The 26,309-nt window shown below is 48.0% G+C and overlaps 1 protein-coding gene across 1 annotated transcript in view; it reads left to right on the forward strand.

Annotated features, from left to right (window-relative positions):
* Positions 1–26,309, forward strand: part of LOC140398650 (src kinase-associated phosphoprotein 1-like) — a 514,762-nt gene that overhangs the window by 340,339 nt on the left and 148,114 nt on the right. Inside the window, exon 10 of the mRNA XM_072487554.1 lies at positions 14,630–14,815. Within this exon, the coding sequence (XP_072343655.1) occupies positions 14,630–14,815 (186 nt within the window). The remainder of the gene's footprint in view (positions 1–14,629; positions 14,816–26,309) is intronic.

The raw sequence follows: 26,309 nt of genomic DNA on the forward strand, positions 1-26,309 counted from the left end.
GACGCTGACTGTGGTGACACTGTTCCCAGACTGCTTCACTGTGACGCTGACTGCGAGGACACCGTTCGCAGGCTGCTTCACGGTGATGCTGACTGTGAGGACACCGTTCGCAGACTGCTTCATTGTGACGCTGACTGCGAGGACACAGTTCCCAGACTGCTTCACTGTGACACTGACTGCGAGGACACCGTTCGCAGACTGCTTCATTGTAACACTGACTGCGAGGACACAGTTCCCAGACTGCTTCACTGTGACGCTGACTGCGAGGACACCGTTACCAGACTGCTTCATTGTGACGCTGACTGCAGGACACCGTTCCCAGACTGTTTCACTGTGACACAGACTGCGAGGACACCATTCGCAGACTGCTTCACTGTGACACTGACTGCGAGGACACCATTCGCAGACTGCTTCATTGTGACGCTGACTGCGAGGACACTGTTCCCAGATTGCTTCACTGTGACGCTGACTGTGAGGACACTGTTCCCAGACTGCTTCACTGTGACGCTGACTGCGAGGACTCAGTTCGCAGACTGCTTCATTGTGACGCTGACTGCGAGGACACCGTTCGCAGACTGCTTCATTGTGACGCTGACTGCGAGGACACAGTTCCCAGACTGCTTCATTGTGACGCTGACTGCGAGGACACCGTTCGCAGATTGCTTCACTGTGACGCTGACTGCGAGGACACCGTTCGCAGACTGCTTCATTGTGACACTGACTGCGAGGACACCGGTCGCAGACTGCTTCATTGTGACGCTGACTGCGAGGACACAGTTCCCAGACTGCTTCACTGTGACACTGACTGCGAGGACACCGTTCGCAGACTGCTTCACTGTGACGCTGACTGCGAGGACACAGTTCCCAGACTGCTTCACTGTGACGCTGACTGCGAGGACACCGTTCGCAGATTGCTTCATTGTGACGCTGACTGCGAGGACACAGTTCGCAGACTGCTTCACTGTGACGCTGACTGCGAGGACACCGTTCCCAGACTGCTTCACTGTGACGCTGACTGCGGGGACACAGTTCCCAGACTGCTTCACTGTGACACTGACTGTGAGGACACCGTTCGAAGACTGCTTCATTGTGACGCTGACTGTGAGGACACCGTTCGCAGACTGCTTCATTGTAACACTGACTGCGAGGACACAGTTCCCAGACTGCTTCACTGTGACGCTGACTGCGAGGACACCGTTACCAGACTGCTTCATTGTGACGCTGACTGCAGGACACCGTTCCCAGACTGTTTCACTGTGACACAGACTGCGAGGACACCATTCGCAGACTGCTTCACTGTGACACTGACTGCGAGGACACCATTCGCAGACTGCTTCATTGTGACGCTGACTGCGAGGACACTGTTCCCAGATTGCTTCACTGTGACGCTGACTGTGAGGACACTGGTCCCAGACTGCTTCACTGTGACGCTGACTGCGAGGACTCCGTTCGCAGACTGCTTCATTGTGACGCTGACTGCGAGGACACCGTTCGCAGACTGCTTCATTGTGACGCTGACTGCGAGGACACAGTTCCCAGACTGCTTCATTGTGACGCTGACTGCGAGGACACCGTTCGCAGACTGCTTCATTGTGACGCTGACTGCGAGGACACTGTTCCCAGATTGCTTCACTGTGACGCTGACTGTGAGGACTCCGTTCGCAGACTGCTTCATTGTGACGCTGACTGCGAGGACACCGTTCGCAGACTGCTTCATTGTGACACTGACTGCGAGGACACCGGTCGCAGACTGCTTCATTGTGACGCTGACTGCGAGGACACAGTTCCCAGACTGCTTCACTGTGACACTGACTGCGAGGACACCGTTCGCAGACTGCTTCACTGTGACGCTGACTGCGAGGACACAGTTCCCAGACTGCTTCATTGTGACGCTGACTGTGAGGACACCGTTCCCAGACTGCTTCACTGTGACGCTGACTGTGAGGACACCGTTCACAGACTGCTTCATTGTGACGCTGACTGCAAGGACACCGTTCCCAGACTGCTTCATTGTGACGCTCACTGTGAGGACACAGTTCCCAGACTGCTTCACTGTGACACTGACTGTGAGGACACCGTTCGCAGACTGCTTCATTGTGACGCTGACTGTGAGGACACCGTTCCCAGACTGCTTCACTGTGACGCTGACTGTGAGGACACCGTTCACAGACTGCTTCACTGTGACGCTGACTGCGAGGACACCGTTCGCAGACTACTTCATTGTGACGCTGACTGTGAGGACACCGTTCCCAGACTGCTTCACTGTGACGCTGACTGCCAGGACACCGTTCCCAGACTGCTTCATTGTGACACTCACTGTGAGGACACAGTTCCCAGACTGCTTCACTGTGACACTGACTGTGAGGACACCGTTCGCAGACTGCTTCATTGTGACACTGACTGTGGGGACACTGTTCCCAGACTGCTTCACTGTGACACTGACTGTGAGGACACCGTTCGCAGACTGCTTCATTGTGACGCTGACTGCGAGGACACCGTTCCCAGACCGCTTCATTGTGACACTTACTGCGAGGACATTGTTCCCAGATTGCTTCACTGTGAAACTGACTGTGAGGACACCGTTCCCAGACTGCTTCACTGTGATGCTGACTGTGAGGACACCGTTCCCAGACTGCTTCACTGTGACACTGACTGTGAGGACACCGTTCCCAGACTGCTTCACTGTGACGCTGACTGCGAGGACACCGTTCCCAGACTGCTTCACGGTGACGCTGACTGCGAGGACACTGTTCACAGACTGCTTCACTGTGACGCTGACTGCGAGGACACAGTTCCCAGACTGCTTCTTTGTGACGCTGACTGCGAGGACACAGTTCCCAGACTGCTTCATTGTGACGCTGACTGCGAGGACACAGTTCCCAGATTGCTTCACTGTGACGCTGACTGTGGGGACAATGTTCCCAGACTGCTTCACTGTGACGCTGACTGCGAGGACTCCGTTCGCAGACTGCTTCATTGTGACGCTGACTGCGAGGACACCGTTCGCGGACTGCTTCATTGTGACGCTGACTGCGAGGACACAGTTCCCAGACTGCTTCACTGTGACACTGACTGCGAGGACACCGTTCCCAGACTGATTCACTATGACACTGACTGCGAGGACACCGGTCGCAGACTGCTTCATTGTGACACTGACTGCGAGGACACCGTTCCCAGACTGCTTCATTGTGACACTGCCTGCGAGGACACCGTTCGCAGACTGCTTCACTGTGACGCTGACTGCGAGGACACCGTTCGCAGACTGCTTCACTGTGACGCTGACTGCGAGGACACAGTTCCCAGACTGCTTCACTGTGACGCTGACTGCGAGGACACCGTTCGCAGATTGCTTCATTGTGACGCTGACTGCGAGGACACAGTTCGCAGACTGCTTCACTGTGACGCTGACTGCGAGGACACCGTTCCCAGACTGCTTCACTGTGACGCTGACTGCGGGGACACAGTTCCCAGACTGCTTCACTGTGACACTGACTGTGAGGACACCGTTCGAAGACTGCTTCATTGTGACGCTGACTGTGAGGACACCGTTCCCAGACTGCTTCACTGTGACGTTGACTGTGAGGACACCGTTCACAGACTGCTTCATTGTGACGCTGACTGCGAGGACACCGTTCCCAGACTGCTTCATTGTGACGCTCACTGTGAGGACACAGTTCCCAGACTGCTTCACTGTGACACTGACTGTGAGGACACCGTTCGCAGACTGCTTCATTGTGACGCTGACTGTGAGGACACCGTTCCCAGACTGCTTCACTGTGACGCTGACTGTGAGGACACCGTTCACAGACTGCTTCACTGTGACGCTGACTGCGAGGACACCGTTCGCAGACTGCTTCATTGTGACGCTGACTGTGAGGACACCGTTCCCAGACTGCTTCACTGTGACGCTGACTGCGAGGACACCGTTCCCAGACTGCTTCACGGTGACGCTGACTGCGAGGACACTGTTCACAGACTGCTTCACTGTGACGCTGACTGCGAGGACACCGTTCCCAGACTGCTTCACTGTGACGCTGACTGCGAGGACACAGTTCCCAGACTGCTTCATTGTGACGCTGACTGCGAGGACACAGTTCCCAGACTGCTTCATTGTGACGCTGACTGCGAGGACACAGTTCCCAGACTGCTTCATTGTGACGCTGACGGCGAGGAGACCGTTCCCAGACTGCTTCACTGTGACGCGGACTGCGAGGACGCCGTTCGCAGACTGCTTCACTGTGACGCTGACTGCGAGGACACCGTTCCCAGGCTGCTTCAGTGTGACGCTGACTGCGAGGACGCAGTTCCCAGACTGCTTCACTGTGACGCTGACTGAGGACACCGTTCCCAGAATGCTTCATTGTGACACTGACTGCGAGGACACCCCTCCCAGACTGCTTCACTGTGACACTGACTGTGAGGACACCGTTCCCAGACTGCTTCATTGTGACACTGACTGCGAGGACACAGTTCCCAGACTGCTTCACTGTGACGCTGACTGTGAGGACACCGTTCCCAGACTGCTTCATTGTGACACGGACTGCGAGGACACCCCTCCCAGACTGCTTCACTGTGACGCTGACTGCGAGGACACAGTTCCCAGACTGCTTCACTGTGACGCTGACTGTGAGGACACCGTTCGCAGACTGCTTCATTGTGACGCTGACTGCGAGGACACCGTTCCCAGACTGCTTCACTGTGACACTGCCTGCGAGGACTCCGTTCGCAAACTGCTTCATTGTGACGCTGACGGCGAGGACACCGTTCCCAGACTGTTTCACTGTGACGCTGACTGCGAGGACACAGTTCCCAGACTGCTTCACTGTGACGCTGACTGTGAGGACACCGTTCCCAGACTGTTTATTGTGACACTGACTGCGAGGACACAGTTCCCAGACTGCTTCACTGTGACGCTGACTGTGAGGACACTGTTCCCAGACTGCTTCACTGTGACGCTGACTGCGAGGACTCCGTTCGCAGACTGCTTCATTGTGACGCTGACTGCGAGGACACCGTTCGCAGACTGCTTCATTGTGACGCTGACTGCGTGGACACAGTTCCCAGACTGCTTCACTGTGACACTGACTGCGAGGACACCGTTCCCAGACTGCTTCACTGTGACACTGACTGCGAGGACACCGTTCGCAGACTGCTTCACTGTGACACTGACTGCGAGGACACCGTTCGCAGACTGCTACACTGTGACGCTGACTGCGAGGACACAGTTCCCAGACTGCTTCACAGTGACGCTGACTGCGAGGACACCGTTCGCAGACTGCTTCATTGTGACGCTGACTGCGAGGACACCGTTCACAGACTGCTTCATTGTGACACTGACTGTGAGGACACCGTTCCCAGACTGCTTCATTGTGACGCTGACTGTGAGGACACCGTTCGCAGACTGCTTCATTGTGACACTGACTGTGGGGACACTGTTCCCAGACTGCTTCATTGTGATGCTGACTGTGAGGACACTGTTCCCAGACTGCTTCATTGAGATGCTGACTGTGAGGACACTGTTCCCAGACTGCTTCATTGTGACGCTGACTGCGAGGACACCGTTCCCAGACTGCTTCACTGTGACGCTGACTGCGAGGACACCGTTCCGAGACTGCTTCATTGTGACGCTGACTGCGAGGACACCGTTCCCAGACTGCTTCATTGTGACGCTGACTGCGAGGACACCGTTCGCAGACTGCTTCATTGTGACGCTGACTGCGAGGACACCGTTCACAGACTGCTTCATTGTGACACTGACTGTGAGGACACCGTTCCCAGACTGCTTCACAGTGACGCTGACTGCGAGGACACCGTTCGCAGACTGCTTCATTGTGACGCTGACTGCGAGGACACCGTTCCCAGACTGCTTCATTGTGACGCTGACTGCGAGGACACCGTTCCCAGACTGCTTCATTGTGACGCTGACTGCGAGGACACCGTTCCGAGACTGCTTCATTGTGACGCTGACTGCGAGGACACCGTTCGCAGACTGCTTCATTGTGACGCTGACTGCGAGGACACCGTTCGCAGACTGCTTCATTGTGACGCTGACTGCGAGGACACCGTTCACAGACTGCTTCATTGTGACACTGACTGTGAGGACACCGTTCCCAGACTGCTTCACAGTGACGCTGACTGCGAGGACACCGTTCCCAGACTACTTCACTGTGACGCTGACTGCGAGGACACCGTTCCCAGACTACTTCACTGTGACGCTGACTGCGAGGACACCGTTCGCAGACTGCTTCATTGTGACGCTGACTGCGAGGACACCGTTCACAGACTGCTTCATTGTGACACTGACTGTGAGGACACCGTTCCCAGACTGCTTCATTGTGACGCTGACTGTGAGGACACCGTTCGTAGACTGCTTCATTGTGACACTGACTGTGGGGACACTGTTCCCAGACTGCTTCATTGTGATGCTGACTGTGAGGACACTGTTCCCAGACTGCTTCATTGAGATGCTGACTGTGAGGACACTGTTCCCAGACTGCTTCACTGTGACACAGACTGTGAGGACACCGTTCCCAGACTGCTTCACTGTGACGCTGACTGCGAGGACACCGTTCCCAGACTGCTTCATTGTGACGCTGACTGCGAGGACACCGTTCCCAGACTGCTTCACTGTGACGCTGACTGCGAGGACACCGTTCCGAGACTGCTTCATTGTGACGCTGACTGCGAGGACACTATTCCCAGACTGCTTCACTGTGACGCTGACTGCTAGGACACTGTTCCCAGACTGCTTCATTGTGACGGTGACTGTGAGGGCACTATTCCCAGACTCCTTCACTGTGACGCTGATTGTGAGGACACCGTTCCCAGACTGCTTCACTGTGACGCTGACTGTGAGGACACCGTTCCCAGACTGCTTCACTGTGACGCTGTGAGGACACCGTTCCGGTCTGAGGACACTGTGACGCTGACTGTGCAGGACATCATCGCATTGCCTTCCCCCCCTGCTTCACTCCCACTCCCATCGTCCCTGCTTCTCTCCCACTCCCATCATCCCTGCTTCTCTCCCACTCCTTTACTATGATTCTCCACTCCCTGTGCTGCTGATGTTGTGGCAGATGGTGACAGCATTGCGCATATATGCAGGATGGATGCAGGAAAACCAGGAAGCAGGGGCTTTCCAATCTCACCGTCTGCTTTTTTGGCTCCGGGTAGATTGGTGCCACTGCTGGTAGAGCCCCAGCCATTCCGGGAGGATTGTTAATCTCGGAGGCCTGATGGATAATGGGATGGGAATGGAGGTATGGGATGGGGAGGAGGGTGAGATTTGTGTTGGAATACTTGTGGCTGATTCCCAGAATCAGGAAAGCTGACTCCAATTTCGGGAGGGATGGAGAGGGCCTGATGGGAGAATCTTGGTTATTGACACAATGCCAATTAGGCTCATTAATGAGCCAATTAAAGCCATTATCCCAGAGTGCATCCTGGTTTAACGGTTCAGCACTTATTTTCTAAGGATTAGGTCATGTTTCTATATTTTCTATCAAAGTGCATCATCTTCCATTTATCTGTATTAAATTGCATTCTTCCTCCGCGTTATCAACACCTATCCTGCTCTATTCCAAATGTGGTCCCATCTGCATTGTTTGATGTTGACTTACAATAGTATAAACGATGATGGTCCCAAACGGATCCTTGTGCAACACCACTTTCTACCTTCCACCAATCAGAGTAACTATTCGTTCATCCAACTCTTTGTTGCCACTTTGCTTTCCATTCAACTTCCATGTTTGTCCTCTAACTCCAATGCACCAACCTTTATCCTCAGCTTGCAGTGTGCTCACTTACCCAAGGAATACCAGAGCTGGTGTTTGCACTTCACAAAAATGCGTCAATCTATAAACAGTAGCTTGTGTTTGCTCAACTCTTTCAACACAGAGAATCATCGCCCAGATCCTCAGCACTGGGCGGGGAGACAGGTGCCAAGTCAAAGAGGATGGATTAAGTGATGCTGATCAGAGTTGTTTTCTGAGGAGAGTTTTGCAATGAGGGGGAGGTAGAGGGGCAGAGAGGTTTGGGAGGGGAGTTCCTGAGCTCGGCAGGTAATGGAATGGCCACCAATGGTGGGGTGAGAGGGGCGGAGTTGTTGGTTATGGTGTGGGTGGGGCCACACCAGGTCAGAGAAAAACACCCGCCTTGACACTCCACACAAACCGGCCCAACCTGACACGGACTTTTCAAGTCAATCAGTAGCTGAGTTTGTAGCACTGGTGCCTCTGAGCCAGAAGGTTGTGGGTTCAGGTCTCATTTCAAGACTTGAGCACAAGAAAGTAGACTGATAATCCCCGTGCTAATATTGAGGAAGTGCTAAATTATTGGAGGTATCACCTCCCGGGTGGGACATTAAACCGAGGCCCTGTCTGCCCTCTGCTGGACATAATCCAAGGAAGAGCAGAGGAGTTCTGGCCAACATTTACCCCTCAATCAACATCATTATAAAAACCAACTATCTGGTCATTATCACATTACAGTTTGTGGGAGCTTGCTGTGCACAAACCGGCTGCCATTGTTCCATTTATAGCAGTGCCTTTATTGGCAGTAAAGCACTTTTTGACATCACAAGGTTTTGAAAGGCACTATAGGAATGCAAAACTTTGTTTATTGCTGGGAATGTTGTCCCAGGTGTGCAGTTGCTCTGGTGTGGTTCCCACTGCTGGGGTAGCAATGTGCCTTCGAATCTGTCACTTCAATGCTGCAGTTTCCCAAAGTCTGTCTTTGCGCCCAACAGCCCTCGGTGTCTGATTAATGGGACACCTGTCCCGCTGACCCGGATACGGCTTCACGCAGTCAGTGCCAACAAATAACAACAAAACATTTTTACAAAACAAACACCAATCAATCCCATGGCGGACAGCACTTGGGGAGTCGATTTTAATAAAAGCGATGAGAGTCAGACAAATAACTTAAAGAAGACATTTATTTATATCACGTACTATTTACAAAGGGGCCGATCAGACTACACCGGTTCCTCTCTCTCTCTCTCTCTCTCTCTCAAAGTCCGTTCCTATCTGGCTGACCTTGTATACATTTGGTAATAGCCCGGTAGTTAGCAAGGGAGCTCGTACTCCTCGAGCCACACAGGAAAACGATCAAGTCAGCCCCCAGTGGTCAGTGCAGATTATTACACTGACACCAAAGTCATTAAGTGGACCAGGGCATGGAAATAATTGGATCAGACAATCCTCTTTTTAAAATCGCATATTGCGATTCGGCCCAACCTAGCTTTATTATTATTTATTATTGTTACAAGTAGGCTTACATTAACACTGCAATGAAGTTACTGTGAAAAGCCCCTAGTCGCCACATTCTGGCGCCTGTTCGAGTACACGGAGGAGAATTCAGAATGTCCAATTCACCTAACAGCACGTCTTTCGGGGCTTGTGGGAGGAAACCGGAGCACCCGGAGGAAACCCACGCAGACACGGGGAGAACGTGCTGACTCCGCGCAGTGACTCAAGCCGGAATCGAACCTGGGACCCTGGCGCTGCGAAGCAACAGTGCTAACCACTGTGCCACCGTGCTGCCCTTATCTATGCTGGTGTTCATACCCCACACCAGCCCCCTCCCATTATTCTTCATTTCATTCAATCAGCATGTCCTGCTTTTCTCTTCTACCTCATGCCCCTCTGTCACCTCTCTTTAACTGCATTTATAGTATTGATTTCAACCACTCCATGTGGTAGTGAGAGTTCCGCCTTCTAACCACTGTCTGTCATCATTTTTAAATTTTTCATTCTGTATTCCCACATCTACAACTATAATGGAACTTTTCTATCTAAACTAGTCTCGCCGTGATTTCACTCTCCTGCCCAGAATGTTGCTACAACTGTACCCACATAAAGACATAATTACAGCATGACATCTTTACTCAGGTAGCCTCCACTACGAATGGAAAGATGGACTTAGAATGGGAAAAAGCTGCTATGGTAACTTAGTTATCAGACTTCTCCCACTAAGGGGAGGGGAGATTCTGGTGCCATTCTACAGCAAAATCGAAAAGTAATTACTCATCGCCTCTGAACCTCAGGATGTGCCTATCTGGCTGACATCACCAAACTGAATCAGTCCTAGGGTAACACCAAGAAGAACCAGCTTGTTTTTATAAACAGCAATACTTCCATCTGTCGACTGTACTTCAATATGTTTTAAATCACTCATACCTGCATTCTCGGGTTCTTTTAAAAATTGTAATTTTACTCTTATTTCAAATCACATTTACTTTTCAATTAAATTTTAAATGAGCATAGTCCATCTCTGCTTCAAAACCCCAGTGAGCTGAATATTAGTCAGTGCTGAAAAATTCACTTTCTAATTAAACATCTCATTCCACTGATTAAAGTAATAAAAGTTTGAAGTTTGTTGCTAATTAAAAACAATTTCTGGTGGAAATACCTCGCCCCATCATGCCTGCAGTTCATCTTCTTTTCCCAATGTTTTCCTTTGAAGACATTTAATCTCGGAGATGATCATTCTACTGCCATTAGTCCCCGTCCAGTAAAGCACACAGAATCCATCGCTTAATAAATAGAGGCAGAGGACAAAAACAAGGAAGTTAACAGTCAACTATTGTAAATCACTGCTTAGGCCCCAGCTGGAGTATTGTGCCCAGTTCAGGGCAGCACGTATTGAGAAGGATGTCAAGGCCTTGGAGAGGGTGCAGAAGTGATTTACTAGAATGATACTAGAGAGGCTGCAATTGTTCTCCATAGGGTAGAGAGGTTAAGGGAAAATGTAATAGAACTATTCAAAATTACAAATGGTTTTCATGGAGTAAATAAGGAGAAAGTGTTTCTACTTGTATGAGGGTCCAGTTAACCAGAGGGCACAGATTTGAGATGCTTGCAAAAAAGGGAGGGGGGTGGGAGATGAGAATTTATTTTATGCTGTGACTTAGTGTGATGTGCAATGTGCTGCCTTATACGGCGGTGGAAGCAAATTCAGCGTTAACTTTCAGTAGAGAATTTAATAAATGCTTGAGGTGAAAGGTTTGCGCGCTTATAAGGAAAGGCCAAGGGAGGGATGGCCAGCAGAGGTGGACTAAGAGGCTCCTTCTGTGCTGTAAGATTGTGATTCTTGAGTGAGCTGGAGTTTAAGGTGGCTTATTCTCCAATGTCAGAGTAATGTTTTCCTCTTTTATTCTGTAAAATAATAGCAACAAATGTTTTTATTTATGTAGCACTTTTTGTTTTCTTATAAATTTAGAGTACCCAATTCATTTTTTCCAATGAAGGGGAAATTTAGCGAGGCCAATCCACCTACCCTGCACATCTTTTTAGTTGTGGGGGCGAAACCCATGCAAACACGAGGAGAATGTGCAAACTCCACACGGACAGTGACCCAGAGCCGGGATCGAACCTGGGACCTCGGCGCCGTGAGACAGCAGTGCTAGTCACTGCGCCATCGTGCTGCTCTATTGATATAGCACTTTTAACATTGTAAAATACCTCTGTGTGGTTCACCGAAAAGAAATTTGTCACTGAACTGCATAAGGACATAAGGAATGAGGACAGCTAATTAAAAACTTGGTCAAAGATGTGGGTTTTAAGAAACATCTTAAAGAATGAAAGGGAGGTGGAATGGTGAAGCGTTTCAGGGAGTGAATTCCTGAGCTTGGGCCCCAGGCCGCTATTGGCAAGACCACCAATGATAAAGTGATTTAAATCAGGGATGCGTCAGAATTGGAGGAGGATTGTAGAACTGAAGGACAGCAGTGCACACTGTAATGCTGGAAGTTCTTACAGCAGTGAATGGGCAGCACGGTAGCATTGTGGTTAGCACAGTTGCTTCACAGCTCCAGGGTCCCAGGTTCGATTCCGGCTTGGGTCACTGTCTGTGTGGAGTCCGCACATTCTCCCCGTATGTGCGTGGGTTTCCTCCGGGTGCTCCGGTTTCCTCCCACAGTCCAAAGTTGTGTGTGTTAGGTGGATCGGATATTCTAAATTGCCCTTCATGTCCAAAAAGGTTAAGTGGGGTTACTGGGTTACGGGGATAAAGAGGATAGGGTGGAGGTGTGGGACTTGAGTGGGGTGCTCTTTCCAAGGGCCGGTGCAGACTCGATGGGCTGAATGGCCTCCTTCTGCACTGTAAATTCTATGACCTATGAATCAGGAACCAAACACAGCCTTTAATTAAAATGATTCCCGCCTGGAATTACTCCAGCTGCTGGCTCACCCCCATTGACACGTGCCTTCGAAATAGTATGGGTCTTGTTTCTCGAACCTGTTCAAGACCCTGGTTGATTATTGAGACATCTGATTTAAGACCAGCGTGATTATCGTTGCTGCAATTTAAAGCTACAGTTGGACGTGAACCTGTCTGTGTGATAATTATCAGGTGAAAAAAACACCTGTGAGAAAAGGAGAATTAATTGAAAAACTGAAACCACTCACTCCCTTTGTCCAGAAATACTTTGATCAGACAGCGTTTTCCGATATTGATTTTGTCGAATTAAATAAAACTGAATCCATGTAAAGTCAAAGAAATAAACTCGGAGCTGACTCAAAAGTAGCAAGCCCAGGTTGATACAAATTAAATTTATGGGGTGTTTCGTGTCAATGCGGTTGAGAAACATATTGATTTTTTGCTTCTGTTTTATTGCAGTAAAATCATTTGGAGTGTTATTAGCCAGAGTTTGACTGTAAATATTGTTCAGACTTCGCATGGCCGCTGCTTTCTGTAGTGGAAATTGATCAGTGTGACTGAGCAAAGATCCAATCGGTGGGCTTGTGACATGCTGCTTGGGAAATGCTTCTGTCCCGACAGTGAGAGGGTAAACCAAACAGTTACTGTGGTTCTCCTCTTTCCCGACTTAGCGGGAACATCCCAATGGATCCCTGACAGGAAGGAGTTGGGCACATGAAAACTCATTCAAGGCCTTTGTTACATCCAGATCGGCCTATTCCAGTCCACTCCTGGTCATTTCCCACCTTCCAACCTCTGTAAAGCTGTGCTCATGCAGAACCTGCCTGCTGGTATCCTACTCCACATCAAGCCCCATTTCAGCCTGTTCTCGCTGATCTATATTAGCTCCCAGCCTGGCGACGTCGCAATTTTAACACTAATTCTTGTTTCCAAATCCCTCCATTACCCACCCGCCCCTACCTCGTCGAACGCAATAACCCTCTGGGATTTCTTTGCTACTCCAATTCTGATCTTTTATACATTCCCGGTTTTAATCACACCAACACTGGTGCATGTGCCTCCAGCTGCATGTGTCCTTTTGCCTGGGATTCTCTCCCATTCTATCTCATCCCATCTTCAAGAACTTCAGATTTCTGCTATCCATTGTGTGGGAACGTGCTTCCTGATTTTGCTCTTGAATGACCGAGCAGGTCATGTCCCTTCATTCTTCGCTCCCCAGATCTTCCAGGGATGGTTCCAGGGATGAGAAACTTCAGTTAAGTCGATAGATTTGAGAAGTTGGAACTGTTTCCCTTGGAGAAGAGAAGGTTAAGCGGAGATTTGACAGATGTATTTAAAATCATGAGGGGTCTGGACAAAATGGATAGGAAAAAACGGTTCCCATTAGTGGAAAGTTTGAGAATAAGAGGCCACAGATTTAAGGTAATTGGCAAGAGAAGCAATGGAGGCACGAGGAATAACCTTTTAACCCTGCGAGTGGTCAACACAGTTGGAGAAGGTAGTCAAGAAGGCATACGGCATGCTTGCCTTCATTGGCCAGGGCATTGAGTATAAGAATTGGCAAGTCATGTTGCAGCTGTATAGAACCTTAGTTAGGCCACACTTGGAGTATAGTGTTCAATTCTGGTCACCACACTACCAGAAGGGTGTGGAGGCTTTAGAGAGGGTGCAGAAGAGATTTACCAGGATGTTGCCTGGTATGGAGGGCATTAGCTATGAGGAGCGGTTGAATAAACTCGGTTTGTTCTCACTGGAACGACGGAGGTGGAGGGGCGACCTGATAGAGGTCTACAAAATTATGAGGGGCATAGACATAGTGGATAGTCAGAGTTTTTTCCCAGGGTAGAGGGGTCAATTACTAGGGGGGCATAGGTTGAAGGTGCGAGGGGCAAGGTTTAGAGGAGATGTACGAGGCAAGTTTTTTCACACAGAGGGTAGTGGGTGCCTGGAACTCGCTGCCGGAGGAGGTGGTGGAAGCAGGGACGATAGTGACGTTTAAGGGGCATCTTGACAAATACATGAATAGGATGGGAATAGAGGGATACGGACCCAGGAAGTGTAGAAGATTTTAGTTTAGACGGGCAGCATGGTCGGCACGGGCTTGGAGGGCCGAAGGGCCTGTTCCTGTGCTGTACATTTCTTTGTTCTTTTGTCCCTTTGGATCTGGAGTGCGTTGCCTGAGACTCAGATGGAGACAGGTACAATCAAGGCATTTGAGAGGGAATTGGATTATTATCTGCAAAGGAAGAATGTGCAGGGTTATGAGGAAAAGGGTGAGGAATGGCACTGGGGGGGGAGGGGGGGGTTGCTCATTTTCGGGCCAGCATGGGCACACTGGGCCAAACGGCCTCCTCCTGTGCTGTAACAACTCTGTGATTTCCCCATAAAATCGCTGAACATTTTAAATAACTATACAGCACAGAAATCTACTGTCCTCCTTCATTTGCAAAATCATTGTTTCTGTTCACAGACATGAATTCTAACTTCATACCAGTGGAGGAAGAGGAGGAGGAAGAGGTGAGGAATGTGGGAGTGCTGCAGGAGGAGACATACGATGATGTAGATGCAGGAGTTGTCGATCTAAGATTACATCAGAGTCATCCGACAGCCAATATTGGCCAGGAGCCCGATGATGAGATTTATGAAGAGCTACCAGGTATGTTGTGTCTTTCAATCAACGTACATAAGCCTTCAAATATCTGGAAATCATCCCTCACTGATTTTCCAGAGGAGGGAGGTTCCAGCTGGAGAGTGGAAAACTTTTTTGCATCTAGTGCTACACCAACTGGAACTGGACTGAGGCTAGCCCATTCCATGTTAGACTCTTACAGCCCGTGGAGAATTGACACTTTCATCCCATCAATCCAGATTACGTTTGAAGAGAAATGCCAAAAAAGGGCGATGTCAAGTCCAATCTCTCTTCCAGGTGTTTGTCGTGAGTCAGACCTCTTCCACACACTGCCACGTAAACATCTCAAACTATTCCGACGGAATTCTGATCACCCAGCTTTACTCGGTCAATGTCTGGCTTAAGGCAGGCTGGTTATAACTTGGTGTGAAAGCATTAAACATCCACTAATTAGCAACAAAAGTAGAAATTACTGGATGTACTCAGATCAGGCAGCATTTGTAAAGTTAGAAACAAAGTGAGCATTTCAGCTGAATGACCTTTCATCGAACGCTAATTAGAAAACCTCCCCCCTCGCTCCGCTTTCTTCCATTTGCAATTTTGGTGTGAATTTAGACATACACAATAAGCTCAAAGTCTGGTTTGCTTCCAACACATTCTCATTGCAGTAACCTTTTAATTCTTAACTTGTGTTAGGATTAAATGAGAGAATAGAGTCAATTCAAACACCTAAATGTTTGGAAATAAGCAATTTTCCTTTGTGTGCAATGCAACCCCTAACACCCCTGCAAAATATTCTATTTGAGATGGGACACACCTGATTTTAAGTTCCATTTATTCCTGTTAAAAAGGAATATTGCTGTTAAATGTAACTAAGACGATGTAAAACTGGTCTCTGCCAAGAGCACAAATCATGCTCACAATGAATCAACAGTCATCCCATTGATTTCCTTCTCTTCGCCATGATCATCCATTTCCCCTGATTTCTCAACCCCTGATCTCACCATCCCCGATCTGCCCTTTCCCTCAATTCCTTCTCCTGATTGACCACCTCTCCCTTTCGAACGCCTGCTGCCCCTAACCCTTTACCTCTTCCATTTTCCCACCTCTCTCCCGATCTCCCTCTCCCACTAAATTCCCCCCTCCTCTTGATTTTCCTCCCCTCTCCAATTTTCTTTTCATTGACTGGTAATAACCAGCTTTGTGGAATGATGCAGCACAAAATTCAGCCCATCATAACTTGTACTATTCAACTAGTCCCACTCTGCTGCTCTTTCCCTATCGCCCAGCAAACTTCTCCCTTTCAAATATTTTTCTAATTCCATTTGGAAAGTTATTATCGAATCTGTCTCATTGCCGTTTTGGGCAGCACATTCCAGATTACAGCAACTCACTGAGTGGAAAATTGTTTCCTTCTGTTACCTCTGGTTCTTGTCCCAGTCATCTTAAATCTGTGTCCTCACCAGCCACTGGAAACAGTTTTTGCACCATCAAAATCAGTCTTGAAGTTGAACATCTCCCATCAAATTTTCAATTCCTCCCCCACCCCCTCCCCCGAAATCAGGAGCTCATTGCAGCGACTCTTCACATTTGGTGCTATGCCTTACGCAGACCTTACTGTGGTTTCAAAGGTTTTTGAAGAGTTTTCAACAACTGGCAAAGCAAACCATTGAAATTGAAGCACCAATTCCATCCCCAAACAGAAACTGTTTCTGGTTTTAATTAACATTGAACAGCAGATCAACAGTGCGCAGCCAATTTGAAAAAGTCAACAGAGTTCCAGAGGCCTGAATCCCATACTCCGAACACATTGCAGACAGGGGGAATGTACTTAGTTAGTCTCTGTCCTAATCCAAACTGTTTTAAGAGGTCAGGCAGAAGTTTTCAATATTGACAACTTACATTTATCTAGCACCTTTCGTAAAATGCCCATAGATGCTTCACAGGTGAATTATTAATCAGATTTGACGCCTAAAAAGGAGATATCAAGACAAGGGAAGAAAATTCTGATCAATAGCTGGGTTTTGAGGAGCATCTTGAAGGAGGAGAGAGGTGGATCGAAATGTAAATGTCACCCAAAAGGCCATAGACTTGACCTGAAACATTATCCAAAGAAAAATTGGACTTGATTGCTGATGATTGCAAGATGATTAAAGGATTTAATAATAATAATCTTTATTAGTGCCACAAGTCGGCTTACATTAACACTGCAATGAAGTTACTGTGAAAAGCCCCTAGTCGCCACATTCTGGCGCCTGTTTGGATACACAGAGGGAGAATTCAGAATGTCCAATTCACCTAACAAGCACGTCTTTCGGGTCATGTGGGAGGAAACCGGAGCACCCGGAGGAAACCCACGCAGACACGGGGAGGACGTGCAGACTCCGCACAGACAGTGACCCGAGCCGGGAATCGAACCTGGGACCCTGGCGCTGTGAAGCAACAGTGCTAATCACTGTGCTCCCGTGCTGCCCATATGACAGGGCAGATGGAGAGAAATTATTTCCTCAGGTGGGGGGCATCCAGGCAAGAGCAGATGCTGAAACTTTGAGATAGACACAAGTCAGCACATTGAGTGGAGGAGGGCAAGAGATTCCGACAGGCACAAGAAAAAGTGCAGAGCGGACCCCAAAACATTCCATTCCATGGAACATAGTTTCTCCAACCTCTGCCAGTGAAAGAGTTAATGAATTAAAGAAGATGCTGTTATTCATTTTGTGAAGACTATTGCTGGGAATATATTAGGGACGTTTGCATATGCAGATGTGCTTCACTTCTCACTCGAGTTGTGCGTCGCCTGTATTTTATGGACTCCCACTTTGATCGTTTTAGATTTATCTAATTTTTTTTGTTCTGTTTGTTATGATTAATATTTTATGGAGTTCTCTGCTTTATTACAACATCCCAGCAGTGTAATAATAACAGGACAGGTTTGATGCAGGGAACGTGTATTGGGCAAATTCACACAACAGACGAGACACCGCAACACTCCAATGCAATATCTAGTGCTCAAGTCTTCGCCAAAGTTTCGTATGAAATGTTTTATTGCAAATATTTTTAGTCTGGAGCTTGCAACATCCTATTCGGATGCTGTAACGTTACAAGTGAAATGAAAATCGCTCATTGTCACAAGTAGGCTTCAAATGAAGTTACTGTGAAAAGCCCCTAGTCGCCACATTCCGGCACCTGTTCGGGGAGGCTGTTACGGGAATTGAACCGTGCTGCTGGCCTGCCTTGGTCTGCTTTCAAAGCCAGCAACTTAGCCCTGTGCTAAACAGCCCCAGTGCAGTCCCAGCCCAAGTCCACGTTTTCTCCGAGAAATTGATGCTCCCCACACCCCTCCAAATGAAGACACTGTGCTTCAGGTCCCCTGCACACTAATATAGTTTTCCCCCCCCCCCTTCCAGGACCCCCACCCTTCAACCTCCCCAACCTTGCAGAGGCCCCTACTTACTTGTCCTGGTGCCCCCACCCTTCAAACCCCCCTGCCCACTACCTTCCTTTCATGGGCATGGCCAATGCCAAGATGCCTGTGTTCCGGGGGGAGAGTCAGGAGGCCACCCTGCTCTGTCCCTGACCACCAACGGGGCTCCGATGGCACGGGAAACCCCCGGGTGATGTTCCGCCTGGTCCACGTTTGTGTGGGCCAGTCCTGAAAGTGGCCCAGCTGGGGCCTCGCCGGTAGAATCCGAGAGGTAGGTAGATCGTGGGTAAGTTTACTGAGGTAGGTTTAAAACCTATTTAAGCTTGTGCGTCCTGGTCCTGCCCATTGTGGGCGGGATTCTGGTCTCACCGCCTCGTGGGACATGGGTACATCCCGTGAGGCATCGTGGCTTCCGGGAGGCCCTCGAGAGGCCTCACCCACCATCTACCAGCCACGTCGCGCTCCCGGTCAGGCGCGGTGTGGTGGTAAATCGGGCCCAGGGAGACTGTTTAAGTTTTTTTTTTTTTTAAAATACTCCACCCAACTGTTCTCCCTTTAAGTATCAGCGGTATCAGCTGATCGAAAGGTTTAGTTGCCTGTAGTGTGTTGTTTTCCTGTCTGGGCACTGTATCGCTGGAACAATATATTAGCTTTGGAGGGAGTGCCGAACAGATTCATCAGAACTGTATCAGCACTAAACTAGTTCAATTATGAAGATAGTTTTCAGAGGCTAGGTTTGTATTTCCTTGCCCAGAATAGTTAAAGAGATTCTCAGGAAGGATGTGCTGGTCATGGAGGGGTTCCAGAGGAGATTCCCAAGAATGATCCCGGGATTGAAGGACGTCATATGAGGAGCGGCTGCGGACTGTACTGGGCCTGTACTGAATATAGTTTAGAAGGATGAGGGGGGATCTCATTGAAACTTACAGGATACTGCGAGGCCTGGATAGAGTGGACATGGAGAGGATGTTTCCACGAGTAGGAGAAACTAGAACCCGAAGCCACAGCTTCAGGCTGAAGGGACGACCCTTTAAAACTGAGATGAGGAGGAATTTCTTCAGCCAGAGGGTGGTGAATCTGTGGAACTCTTTGCCGCAGAAGGCTGTGGAGGCCAATTCACTGAGTGTCTTTAAGGCAGAGATAGATAGGTTCTTGATTAATAACGGGATCAGGGGTTATGGAAGAAGGAGGAGAATGGTGATGAGAAACATATCACGCATGATCGAATGGCGGAGCAGACTCGATGGGCCGAGTGGCCTAATTCTGCTCCTATGTCTTATGGTCTTATTATATCACCAAGGTTTTTCCGATGGTTAAAGAGTTTGATCGGGTAAATGGAGAGAAATGATTTCCTCTGGCGTGGGACGAGCCCAGAACAAGGGGGTAGAATCTTCAGGAGTGATGACAGGAAGCACCTCTTCACACAAAGGAGACTGGAAACCTTTAAATGTCTCCCCCAGAAAATTGTTGATGCTGTAGTAGGGGAGGAGCTAAAGGTGGGTCAATTGACAATGTCATAACCGAGATTGATAATTTTTTGCTGAGCAGAGTTATAGTTGCAGAAACAAGGCATATAGCTGGAGCTATGGTAGAGATCAGCCATGATCTAATTGAATGGTGGAGGATAAGCTTGAGGGGCTGAATGGCCTCCTCCTAGTTCCATGTTCCAGTAACTAATCCTGGGGTGAGATTTCATCCAGCGATTAAGGTGCTCCGCTGAAGAAGCAACAATTCAGGTCTCCATTGTGCTGATTCCTGTTCTCTGGCCACTTTCCCTTTTTAATCCCATCACTAAATCCTGATCATTGACGCTTTGCCATTTGGAGGGGCTATGTGGCTTTTTTTCTCTCTTTGAATAATTTTGCTAAAAATGTCTAATTGAATTGGCCTGGGGTTGATGGTTTTTTGCTTTATTACCAAGTGAAGAGTGAGTAGGCAGCGTTGGAGACTGACACAGAGTTTTTTTTAATGCAATCCAAGAGGCTCTTTGTTGAAAAATAAATATAGATTTATGCGGCAAAAGGATTAAAATAAAGGTTTTAAGCTTTTGCTCAGATCCCTATGCATGGTGTTCAGCGTTATTAAGCCCTCTGGCTAAATCCTCAAATGCTGTATGACAGGCTGGATGCAGTCAGCTGGTAAATCAGATTTTGCTATTGCTTGCTAATTCACTTCCATCAAGAACTGGATTTGAAGACTTTTTTTATTCCTCCAAACAGCGCAGTCTTCATACAGAAGTTTACCGATGAAGATTGCACTGTTTCAAACTGTTCATGTATTGGTTGAAAGTAACCAGGAATTACATTTATTTAACAGCGTGCCTTGGCGCTCGAACACCTCAAATTGCGATGTTTGCCATGAATGACTTTGAAATGTCCTGATTGTTATTGTGAGCCATTTTGCGAATGGTGAGAATAGATGGATTACCACTTTGTATATTTTAAAATGTACAGGTTGAGGTAGAAGAAAACACTGGGAGGTGTCCTGAAATCACCCCATTTTAGTGTTTTGAAAAATTGCCTTCTTTACCCGAGCAGAGATTAATCTTCGGCTGAGAAAGCGTCCATGTGAGCAGAGACTGAGTAGAATGGGCGTGAGTTTAGAAAAATGAGAGGTAATCGAAAACCATAAAAATCCTTGATGTGTTGTTGCTGGGAGGATGTTTCCTGGCTGGGAAATCTAAAACACCGAGTCGTAGGCCCAGATTTTCACCATGACAGAGTGCTTGGCCAGCCTGGCAAAAATAGCGGAACTGAAAATCGCAACTGCGACCCCTAAACGCGGCACTTGCCATCATTGCAAGGCAGGAATGGGAGCGGGGATGTTTCACACTGGCATTTTATGGAGGCAGGGCCACTTAAATCATCTGAAGTGTTCACTGAAGTAGGATCTTGGTGAAGGGCGGCATGTAGCGCAGTGGATAGCACTGGGACTGCGGCGCTGAGGACCCGGGTTCGAATCCCGGCCCTGGGTCACTGTCCGTGTGGAGTTTGCACATTCTCCCCATGTCTGCGTGGGTTTCACCCCCACAACCCAAAGATGTGCAGGTTAGGTGGATTGGCCACGCTAAATTGCCCCTTAATTGGAAAACAAAATAATTCGGTACACTAAATTAAAAAAATAAGTAGGATCTTGGTCGTCGTGGTGTCTGAAACCCAAAATGTATTGAGAATTCTCCCAACTCTGCAAAACTCTGCAAAAACCGGAGCAAAGATCAGGGCCACATTCTCAGAATAGCGGTCGGTCATTTAGTGTTGCAAGTTGGAGAACTTTCTTCACTCAAAAGGTTTGCAACTCTTTGGAATTCTCTTTGCCAGAGAGCTGTGGATTCTCAGTTGGTGAGTACATCCAAGGCTGAGACTGAGAGATTTGTGAACGGTAAGGGAATCCCGGGATATGGGAATAAGCAGAAAAATGCAGGAGTTGCAGATGTTTAGCCATGATGTGACTGAATGGTGGAACAGCCTCGAGGGCACGAATGGCCAACACTTGCTGGCCTCGGGAATAGTGTGGAACCGTTTGCTGAGTTCAATACTCACCACCAGATCTGAGCAGAATCAAACCAGCTCAGGAAAATCCAGTTTCCCAAAGGAGATTTAACAACAAGACAACAACTACTGCACACATTTATACAGCACCTTTCATAGATTTCATAGAACTGATTTCATAGAACATGCAGCGCACAAGGAGGCCATTCGGCCCATCGAGTCTGCACCGACCCACTTAAGCCCTCACTTCCACCCTATCCCCATAACCCAATAACCCCTCCTAACCTTTTTGGACTCTAAGGACAATTTAGCGTGGCCAATCCACCTAATCTGCATGTCTTCGGACTGTGGGAGGAAACCGGAGCACCCAAAGGAAACCCACGCAGACATGGGGAAAAAGTGCAGACTCCGCACAGGCAGTGACCCAGTGGGGAATCAAAGCTGGGACCCTGGAGCTGTGAAGCCACAGTGCGATCCGCTGTACTACCGTGCTGCCTTTTAAAGTAGTAAAAGATCCCAAGGTGCGTCCCAGGAGTGTTATCAGATAAGGTTTGATACCGAGCCACACAGAGAGATGTTAGAACAGGTGACCACAAGTTTGGCCAAAGGGGGCAAACGTAAAGGAGTTTGGATGTAGCAGAGAGATCATTTTAGATCAAAACCTTATTATAACCCTGGAAAACCAAAAGCTCGCTTCACTGCCTCAACAAATGGAGGCGAGAGAGGTGGAGAGTTTTCGGGAGGCAATTTCAGAGCTGAGGGCACGGCCGCCATTGATGGAATGAAGAAATCAAGGAATGCTGAGGATTGTGATACACACAGATATTGGGGTTCGATGGGTGGGGAGAGGTGGTTGTGACGCTGCAGGGGGTTACAGCGAATGGGCGAGGCCATGGAATATTTGAACATGATCATGCGTGTTTTCAAATAGACATTAAGCCATTCATTCTGATGCGTTTGTTCACGGGGGGGCCACCCTGGATGCCTCAGAAATGACCTGACCCAATACTCGAGCCATTCGCCAGCTTCCAATTGGGGCACAATTCAACGGTCCCTGATATTGACCATCAGCCTTGTGCCTGAGCTACACGCAGAAACCCAGTGCAGTGAGGTCCCTTATGTGCCTCACCGTATTTGTACAAAGTCGATGTGACAGAGAAGTAAAGCCCTCTTTATTTACATTCCTTCCATCTCGCTGTCTGGGGCGTGCTTGCTCCCTATGCAAACATGTAATCAAATTTGAAGCAATTTTATTTTCCCCTCTTAAAATTTTTTATTTTTTTCCAAGCACAAGTCTTCCTTTTATTAATGACTTTCGGTGGAGAGTGTTTCGCAACTATTCCATGGTGGAACAATAAAATGTCACAGGTAATAAAGTTTCCAATTTTCCCATCAGAAGTACATAAAATCTTAAAATTAAAAAAGTGAATACAAATTGACATTTATGCCTCAGTGCGCAAAGCAACATCAGGTGTCTTTATAGAGTGGAAAACTTAATGGATTGCTAAATCAGAAATGTTTGTTGTAATTTGCATTCCTTTGGGTACCATAACAACATGGAAAGTAGTATATTTGCATATTCAGTCCTTTTTAGCCGTGGCTCTTCATTGCCAGTAATTAGCTGGCATTCGCTGGCAATTTTTTCTGATCTGACTGCTAATAAATTTTTACGCAGAGCCAGTCAGCCGATGCAAATTTGGAAAAGTGCCTTTTAGCAAGGGATGCACTGCTGTTAAGATGCCCCAGGGTCTGAATCTGGATCAATTTAAATTCATCCTGAGGGGGTTTGTTTCAGACCAATTGCCAAGTTTGACCAACATGAACCAGGTTGTATTAGATAAATATGCCGAGGTCAAGATTCCGCTTTCGTTGCATTTGAAAATCTGGTTGTGAGTTGCGTGGGTTTATCTGAAATGAATCCATAGTTCAGGTTTCTGCACAGACTCCATCAACAATGCAAAATTGTCTGTGACCCAGCGGGATCAGCCAACATTTTGGGATGTAATTGTCTTTTGTCCCTTGGAGTAAAACATTGTTTAAGGGTGGTAACTTGGTGTAGTTTTATTAACACAGCTGAAAATGGATTTATTACAAATAAAATAGTTTAAACCAGTGTCCAGTCCACCTCTTGTGAATAACACAATTGTGAATCACTGAAAATGACGTTAAATACTTAACAGAGCTTTTTGCTGATTCCACTGGTGTAAACTAGTCACTTTCTTAGTAAATCATCATTTTTTGATATTTAAAAGCTCCTAAAATGTCTGCATTTAAAACCCAGCTTAACCTGCTGGGTTTTTAGGTGTGGCGAATGGATGGAACGCCCAGAAACTCACCAGATTGATTAAAGTGGTTTGGAGCTGCGGCCAGTTTTCAGGGCAATTTTTTTTTAAACAAGCGCAAGAGATCACCGAATCTTGATTTTCAGCCGACCGACATTTTAAATTCTGTAATAAAAGCAAAAAACCACAATGCCGGAATCTGTGGAGAAAATAGAGTTAACGGGTGAAATCTAATGGCCACGCCGCAACTGGGACACGATGCAGCCGGTCCTCTGCCGAGATGTACACGCCTCACTACACCTCGTGAGATCTAACAGGACCTCGCGAGACATTCGGCAGGTGGGACCTTTATTTGCATATTTAAGTGTGCAGATCGGCCCAGGCGATTGGAGGACAATGGGTAGCCGGCCTCTTGGCAGGGTAGCACCTTGGCACTGCAGTATCCCCATGTGCCAGCCTGGCATTGTCATGGTGCCCATGTGGCACTGCCAGGTGCACTGTCAGGGTGCCCAGGTGGCAATTACATGGTGCCAAGGTGCTAGTTTGCTCACGCCAGGGATTGGGCCCGGAGGGGGTGCCCTGCTCTTATAAGGTGGGGTGCGGAGTAATCGAGTAATTTGGGGCAAGGGGGTGGGTCCGGAGGTCGCATTGGGTTAGCGCCCCGATCTCTTCCTGCTCTGGCGAGCGGAGCTCCTCAGTGCAGGAAATAAAGTTAAGTGGAGATTCATCATGGGGTTCGCCGCCTAGGGCTGAAAAGTCCTGTTTGATAATGACGTAGCTCCCGGTGCTACAAGCGCGGGGAAACGCCCCGCTAAACATACCCACAACAGCACTCCTCTTTGTCCCGTTAAATCGCGCCCTGTGTTTTGAGTTCATATAACTTGAAATTCTGTGATCTCCCACACTGATTTTTGGCCACGTTTCTCTGGCAGTAACAGCACAATCCGGCAGAAACCCTACCCCAATGTCATAATTCCGCAGGTGAAGAGTGGTCGCAGTGTTGAAGGAATATCTGTTTAAAATCTCGGCATTGATTGTCTTCATAAATAGTGGCATAAAAGTGACATAGTAAAACAACAAAGTTATGATAAACTTTTATAAAATACTGGTTAGGCCTCAGCTGAATTATTGTCTAATTCGGGGCAGGAAGGATGTCAAACCCTTGGTGAAGTTTCAGAGGAGATTTCTTAGATTGGTACCAGGATGTGGGACGTCCATTATGTGGAGGGACTGGAATAGTTGAGACTGTTCTCCTTAGAAAAGATTGAGAGGAGACTTAACATAGGTCAAAAATGCTGAGGATTTCAGATAGAGGGTATAAGAGAAGTCAGTGTCTAGAGGACACAGATATAAAGTCATTGGAAACGAAGAAGGGGGGGTGTAAAGGTTAAAAAACTGTACTCAGCGAGTTGTAATCTAGAGCACGCTGCCTGAATGGGCGATGGAAGCAGATTCAACAGTAACTTTATAACGGGATAGATACTTGAAAAGGAAAAATGCAGGGCCCGTGGGAAAGAGCAAGGAAATGGGACTAACTCTTTCATAGAACTGCCTCAATATGTTGGGCCAAATGACCTCATTCCATGATTAATCTGTCTTCGCTTTGTGTAATAGTGTCTGGAATCTGGGTCATCAGGAGCCATTTAAAGGCTTGGATTGCTTCAAAGACATGCAGTGATGGAATGGAAATCCTCTTCCCCGCCATGAGTAGAATAAAACGGGAAGATGTTATTCCAAATGCACATTCTTTCTTTCACCATCAGTCTCCCTTCCTTTATCCACTGGACCCTTCACTACAGTTACCTCCCAACATTTGACTTCCTGCTTAACTTTAAAGATCTATTTCAACAAACTTCCTTCTGCCTCCCTCCCCAAAAATCTGTATTTCTACCTTTCTCTCCCTCCTTTGTTTCACCAAGTGTCTGCCAATATTTTTCTGCACAAGCGTCCTTGTCCAATTCAAATTAGCTGCTTGCTTCTCTGGCCCTGCATATTCCTCGTCTCACGCCATTATCCAACTGATATTGAAAAGCTTCAATAATACATTCTCCCCCTGTCTGCGTGGGTCTCACCCCCACAACCCAAAAGGATGTGCCGGGGGAGGTGTATTGGCCATAGAACATTACAGCGCAGTACAGGCCCTTCAGCCCTCGATGTTGCATGCTGAATTGCCCCTTTATTGGGAAAAAAAGAATTGGATATTCCATTTTTTTTTAAGTTTAAAAAATGAGAATTCCACGTGTTCTCCCCTCTGTATCAAGGTTTTTTGCTAAAGAAGTATATTTATTGAAGCTTTACATTTAACAAATGCTGCAACAAAACCACAG

The sequence above is a fragment of the Scyliorhinus torazame genome, chromosome 21, assembly GCF_047496885.1.
Source record: "Scyliorhinus torazame isolate Kashiwa2021f chromosome 21, sScyTor2.1, whole genome shotgun sequence".
In the NCBI taxonomy this organism is placed as follows: Eukaryota; Metazoa; Chordata; class Chondrichthyes; order Carcharhiniformes; family Scyliorhinidae; genus Scyliorhinus; species Scyliorhinus torazame.